The following is a 7,500-nucleotide window of genomic DNA, read 5'->3' as shown; positions in this document are numbered from 1 at the left end:
TGGTGTGATCCTTATTTTACCACGGTTGAATACGCATTCAGATGAATTGAAGAAACTTTTTGCCAGCCTAAATTAAGCCTGGAGAATAGCTAGGGTCATGTTAGGATTATTTTTGGTTATTATACATAGATATCAATTGAATTATACAAAATAATGAAATGAAAAGACCTGTGATGAGTTAAGCATGTTCGTTGTAGTGGTGTAGTGGTGAAGCCGCGGGACAGTATATATAGATCTGGAGGGCCCGAGTTTGAATACCTGTAAGTGCATAATACGATTCTTTCTTCCCTTACTGTGTTGTAATGTTGAGACTGAATGGATAAGTGTATGAATATAGAAACCGATAAGATGATACGAAACATTGAGAAGATATGTTGAGATGCGTAAGACAGAGCTTGAAGGAAGGTATAGGTGATCTCAGTCCCTTTTGGGAGATTGAGAGCTGCTTGAAACTAGGTAGAGTGCATATTCCAACCTAAGTAAAATGAGGATCACCAATTAAACCTAGGTAAAGAAGGATTCAACCTGACACCGGATTTGACCGACAACATATCAGCAGTCACTGGCGGTGGTGTTTGCCATTCAAGAGCTAAAGACAATGGAGCAGGCGGATGTTTTAACTTGCAAAGGGTAACAAGACGAACCATTGATACGTACACGGGGGCACCCTAGCCCCTTCACACATACGTGTGAAATAACTGTCAAATCAAGGTTATCGCACTGGTCTTACAACCAGTCGCAACAGCAAGTGGTTCTCGTTTCATCGAGAGTAACTGTTTACATCATTAGTCTAAAACGTACCACATCCGTAAGTTTGTTGAATTGGGCAGAACTGCAGTCTGAGAAATTTGCCTGATTCCATTCTTCTTCCTCAGAACAATGGCGCGAAGCAATTCCTACGGTACGGACAGGGAAGAAGAATACAGTGAAAACGCAGCGAGGCAATGATTAGTATCTTTGAGTTTTTGAGAGAACGTCCATTACCCTCTACTGCCATCACTAGTACTACTACTACTACTACCGCCACCACCACCACCACCACCACCACTACTACTGCTGCTGCTGCTGCTGCTACAACTACAACCGCAGTCAGTAACTGCTGCTCTAATGTCGAGCTATAATAAAGCAACAAAGCATACATCCTATCTCACATCAGGAAATTTTGTGCGCAGTTTTCAAACAGTGTATGACTAAAACTCATCTTGGACTTACCGCTGGCTCCGTTTGGGCACAATTGAAAGTCCGTTAATCCCTTTGGGGTGAATAACCAAGACACCCCTTCTGATGTCTCAGCCGAGCACCCTGGAAATCCAGAGAAGAAAATAAATTAACCAAAGAGTTTTAATCTTATACGTAGAGGATGTGGCAAAACAAAACCTTTGGAACCCACGTAACTACGGTTGATTCCCAATGACTTATCCTCCAACATAACTTAAGGAGGCTCGAAAGGGTTTCAAAAAGTTTAGATCGAATAACGCTACAACACTGTATCACGTAACAGCAATGTAATGGTATCATATGAAACACCGATTATTTCCAAAAAAGATGTGATCATTATTGTGACGTAATTAGTTACCTTGGCAACGAGAAAGCCCTGCAAAAACACCCAATATTTTGGATTTAGTTGCTCATATCTCAAAAACGAACTAGGTGACCCCCTTTTTTATTGCTGAAAAGTGATTAGAAGGCCACGATGAAACTTTCGGCAAAGTTAAAAAAAATTCTGTCTGGAGGATTCAGAAAAAAATCACAAAATTAAGGTGGCTTTGAATCTACTGGACAGAGTTTTTTAAAACTTTGCAGAAAGTTTTATCATGCCCTTCTGATTACTTTTCAGAAATAAAAAAGGGGGATCACTCGGTTCGTTTTTGAGATATAAGCAACTAAAGACAAAATAAAGGGTGTTTTTACAGGGCTTGCCTGTTGCCACGGTGACATATTACGTCACAAGAATGACTGTATCTTGTTCAGCAATAGTTCATGTTTCGTTTAGTACCACAATATTGCCAATAAATGATACAACGTTGTGGTGCCGATCCTTCCAATAAGAGCGTCACTTGGAAGCGTTGAAACTGGTTTATTCTTCAATATGGCACTGCTAATCCTGTACTGCGTGTATGGTGTGTCAATATTTATACATTGGTCAAATTTGCAACATTGTCAATATGGCGAAAGTCGATCATATACGATGAAACAGTTATCAAAACACACGAGAGAAGTTGTGAATGACCCATAATTTATCTCTTTGCGAATAAGCATGCCCATTCCGAGAACATGGCGAATTTTGTTGTTTCGATCTACGAGAATCGAGATAGTCATGTACGATGGTGTTTTACTCTTAAACGAGCACGGTGACCTATATTATTTTGTAAATGGTTTGAACCCAGGAGTCATATCATAAAGTAAAGTACGATCGTCCGGGTGAGTGTAGTCCTGAGAAGGACTGTTTGAGATGTCATCTCAAACAGTCCTTCTCAGGACTACACTCACCCGGACGATCGTACTTTACTTTATGCTATATTATTTTATTGCATCATTTTGGTGTACAAATTATCCACTGTAAATTTTAAAAAAAATTATAAAAATTTTCAAAACGAAAAAAAAATTGAGCTAAAAATGTACACAAAGCCCCTTACCCCTGGGGTGTAATAGTCCTGTTCCTGGACTCCCTCTTACCCCGCCCTGAAAATGGGCCTGGAACCCAGGCGCGAAAAGAGAGAGTCCTGAATTACTTGCGGGCGCATGCTCGGAATGACGCCATTTTTCCCCCCAAAACTGAGGGAAAAAACCATATTTGGAAAAACATTCCTTATTTGGGCATATTGTATTCCGAGTGCTTTTACACTGGATAATGTGTAAGGAAATTATAACGCCAAGTTTCTGGAGGCAACTCATCTCGCATTTAAGAAATGCCACTTTACCTTTGTGCCTAAGGCGGAACAACTGCAAGCTATTCATGCAGTCGTTACCGGTAATGATGGTTTTGTTAAACCTTTAACAGGATTTGGGAATTCTGTTTGCTACATGGTTGTTCCTTTAGTATGTTTGCGATTTTCTTCGATCCGAGTCCGATGTTAATTGTAAATCAGTCCTTCTTATCGTGAGTCCCAATCGTGGAAGATCAGATGGATGACATACGAAAGTATGGAATTTCGTGCCTGAAACCCAACTGAACAGCAACATGATGTTGGCGCAGAAAAATATCAAAGTTTGATTTAATTGCTCTCCCGAGACTCCTTGACAAATATACTGTATGTAAGTCGTGAATGTGAATCGCTCAGCGAAGACTAATAAATCTCTTGCTGGAACTCTCGTTTATTGTTCATTATTTATTGTTCATTACTTCTGTCGATCTAGTTACGTGATAATTGCACTGATCCAGTTAACATATGTTTGAGTTGCACAGTAATTATTGAAAGTGTGATTGTTTCAGGAGTTTAGGCCTACCAATTTTTTTCAAAATCGGGTACAAATTGTTTGGATACCCAATATAAAACAATCAGGTAAAAAATGTCGTAAATACTCTCAGTTTTATCAGGAATAATACACAGAAACCGGTGACAAACAGAGATTTTTTTTTGAGTAATTAGAGTAGAGTAATTTACTCAGACTATTAATTTTTCCTTAGAATAATTTATCAAAGCACTTGTCGCATTAAATCTTTCTTTCCTTACAAGGACAGACTTAGGGCCGTGGCCAAATGGCTAAGGTTTTATGTAGAGCTGCCTGTTGAGCTGCAATGATTTTTATATCGGAAAAACTAAAAGACGATTGCATGACAGAAAAACTGAGCATTATTCCTGATATAGTTAGATAAAAAGTTAAACGAAATTGAATCACAACCTGGACTATTTGTTTCATTACATACCAGTTTGTGCTGATAACGCAACGATGAAGCAATAATGTTCCTATTAAATTTATACATGTTTTTGTGCAGTCAAACATCGATTATTCGGACGTTAATTGTCAAGTTTTTTTTTTTGGTCAAAATGCAGATATTTTCTCCTAAAGCTGATGTTAAAGGTATATTTACAGAGAGAGAAGAGAGAAAGAAGGCACCTGACCCAGTTGTTGAAAAGGTGGATAACGCTATCCACCAGATAAATCACTATCCAGCGGATAAACATTAGCAAAACTAATTGGGTTATCCTCTGGATAGTGATTTATCCAGTGCATAACGCTATCCACCCTTCGAACAACTGGGGCCTGAAATTTTCAGGTGTATATATGAGACAATTGCTTAAATTGCATTATGTTAAAGATGACTTCTTCCCTGTTCATCTCTAACCCACACTTCAAATATATATACATTGACTTTTATCGAGTCCTTTCACGGGAACACATAAGCCCAATAAATTAAATTGATGTTCTCCCGTTCTGGCTTCATAGCTTAGTTTGCGTAGCCTTCCACCGGCTTCGCAGCGGTCATGGGTTCGAATCCTGTTGCAACTCCCTGAATTTTTCAGGTGTCTAGAAGAGACAATTGCTATCATCGCTGCTGAAACCTCGCAGGTTTCCATTGCTGTGATCTACATCTACACGTAATTCCAGCACTCGGCAAAGTCCCTTTTTGCCTTATGGCTGTTTCTGCTTTGGTGACCTCCTACACCACAAGCCTTTTTAGAGACATCACTGCAAAGCCGGCAACTACTACAGGAGAGAACAGAAGAGCCACAAAAGAAGAACTCATCCCCTACTCTTCTCGAATAGTGTGTGGGTTCTTTAACGTCCCACACGGAACATTTGAAGATAGACGACATTTGTGAGAAGGGGCCTATGGTTTATAGTCATTATCCGAGAAGAGTTGGAAGTCTAACCATTTGCAGATGAAATTAAAAAAGCCGCACTTTCTCCTCAGTTATTTTAAGATCCCGAGTGTTGACCCGGCAGCGCTTCGAACCCGCGACCTCCGGTATGACTGCTGGATGCACAACTAATTGAGCACCAGTGCGTGGTGATAACCGGCGCCCAGTAAACTTTGGAGAATGCATCGATCTCTTTTTTTTTTGCAGAATGACATAAATGCTGCGTCTGCACTTGTTAGGAAAAGAAGTGGGCAATTATATTTGCCATGAGCTGTTTACAGCTTTTAAGACATTTCATGTTTACCGATGAATATTTTGTGAAAAAAAGGAAAATTAAAATAAACGTTCACACACCTTTCGTGCTTGATAATCCGTTGCCACAGTAGAGAAAGTCCTGAGTTAGATAATAAACATAGAACCCACTGCAGTTAAGAACAGTTATATTAATATCGAATGTGCAACAGTCCTTGCCTTCAGGAAAACACATTTTGCGTTGAACAGGACCATCAGCTACTAAAGGATGCGATCCATTAAGCCATCCTGCTGAGAAAGTGTTGCAATTACTTGCAGGTCTGCATACCTGGGAAATTTGATTTCCAGCAAACCCACCAAAGTTGTACCATCCATTTGCAGGAGTGCCATCATAACTTCCATAAATGTCATAAATTTCATAACTTGTGTCGTAGTAAAAATCTGGATCGTCAAACTTGTCGAGTAATGTATAGCCAGAGCACCCTAGAAGAGGTCAAAGAAAAATGGTGTTGGCAAACCTTCCCTGTCAGACCGAGGACTAGAAAAATTTAAATTCTTCTGACTGTTTTGATGCCCTTTACCTTAATTGGTTGCGTGAGTCCACAACACCTAATGTCTACAATTGCAAGGAATTGCCTACTCTAAGAACAAATAGATCACATCCTCGAATTTCAACTACTGGACTGGCGCCTTGGTTGACTTTGCGGAACAGACCGCAAAGTCAACGCCCCTCTACTATTTCAACTACTGGACTGGCGCCTTGGTTGACCTTGCGGAACAGACCCTTAAAATGGTCTAATGCAAGGTGTGATTTTATTAAGGAAGTCTCATGATTTTATAGGTGTAAGACACCAGTTCTTGACCATGCCCAACCAATATAATTGTGTACGTGAGGCTGTGGTAAAAAATGGCATAATCTGTTGACTTTATGTTTATTCGCTTTGCTAATGCCTGCCACTACATGTATAATTCACGACATGTGCCCTCATTGGCATAATATGGTAATTTGGGCTAAGAGACCTCACTGGCTCCCTCGTGAGTATACTTCCTGAATAAAAAAAAATTAAAATAAAATAAATAATAATAATAATAATCTAAAACTTTATTGAAAATCAGTCAATTAATACAGTAATTATTAAAAACAAAAATATTCTGTTCCAGTTATAAAGACAGTTCAACTTCATTGTTCATTTACTTTAGAAACAATGTTTGCATAAATAATAATCATGAATAATAATAATATTATTAATAATTATAATAATAACAATAATAATTTAAAACAATTTTTTAAAACATTTTTGTTGATGTTATTTTTAATAATTTTACAAAATTAAATAAGTAAATAAGAAAGGTAATAAGGTGTGAAGGAATTGAACTGCCTGACCGGGAAGTATTGAATGAGGTGGAAGAAGATGGTTATACATGACAAAATCAGGGATGATGAAATGAAAGAGAAACTAACCAGTGAGTATAAGGGAAGACTTCGCTTGATTCTTAAATCCCAATTGAATGGTCGAAACAAGACCACTGCAATAAATACCTGGGCCCGGTTGTTCAAAAGCCGATTAACGCTAACCCCAGATAAAAATTAACCAAGGAGTTTATTTCTCTACTCCCAAATGCTAGGTTCAACGCTGATATTCGGCAAAACTTTACATAAGAAGAAGTCAATCTTGAAAAACATAAATAAGCAAAATTAACTTTCACCAAAAAGTTGAAAAAATGAAAAGAAAGTTTACGTTATCCCTGGATTAAGTCAATCGGCTTTCGAACAACCGGGCCCAGGGTTGTTGAAATCTTGAGGTATGGAGCAAGTATAATAGAGGGGCGTGAATCTGAACTGAAGGCCCTAGGCCAGAAAACTTGGAAAATAATGAACCTTGTATGCAGCGCTTTATATAAAGAGCGATGTAGACAGACTACGTTTTGCGAAAAGAAGGAGGGAGAGGTCAAATTGAAATGTTCCATGGGAAACCAAATGGAAGGTGTGATGATGGCTGGAACACTGGAAGCTGAAAATGCTGTTGAACAAAGGGCCTTTAAGAGCGCTAGAAAAGAACGAACTCACAATTGGCATATTCATTGATCTGAAGAAGGCATTTGATACCTTTAATCACTCCATCCTCTTAGATAAATTAAACTTCTAAGGTATTCGAGGCACACCTTTTAACTGGATTAGTAGCTATCTCCTCTCTCGTTGTCAATATGTTCAAATTGATTCCTGGAAATCTCCACTGCTTCCAATTAAATGTGGTGTTCCTCAGGGTTCTGTGTTAGGGCCACTCTTATTTCTTATATACATTAATGACATTTTTTCATGCTCTATTTATCTCTCATTTATCCTTTTTGCACACGACACTAATACTTTCTTTCAACACAAAAATATCTCTGAACTAACTAAAATTGTGAACCATGAACTTTCTTTTGTGGCTACCTAGTTCAA

General features: G+C 38.6%; 1 protein-coding gene across 1 annotated transcript in view; it reads right to left on the bottom strand.

Annotated features, from left to right (window-relative positions):
• Positions 1-7,500, bottom strand: part of LOC138000659 (adhesion G protein-coupled receptor L2-like) — a 38,277-nt gene that overhangs the window by 26,761 nt on the left and 4,016 nt on the right. Inside the window, exons 2-4 of the mRNA XM_068847223.1 lie at positions 5,160-5,540; positions 1,213-1,302; positions 802-896 (exon numbers count right to left, since the gene is read on the bottom strand). Of these exons, the coding sequence (XP_068703324.1) occupies positions 802-896; positions 1,213-1,302; positions 5,160-5,540 (566 nt within the window). The remainder of the gene's footprint in view (positions 1-801; positions 897-1,212; positions 1,303-5,159; positions 5,541-7,500) is intronic.

Source organism: Montipora foliosa, chromosome 4, assembly GCF_036669935.1.
Source record: "Montipora foliosa isolate CH-2021 chromosome 4, ASM3666993v2, whole genome shotgun sequence".
Taxonomy (NCBI): domain Eukaryota; kingdom Metazoa; phylum Cnidaria; class Anthozoa; order Scleractinia; family Acroporidae; genus Montipora; species Montipora foliosa.
This window is presented reverse-complemented; position numbering and strand designations above follow the sequence as displayed.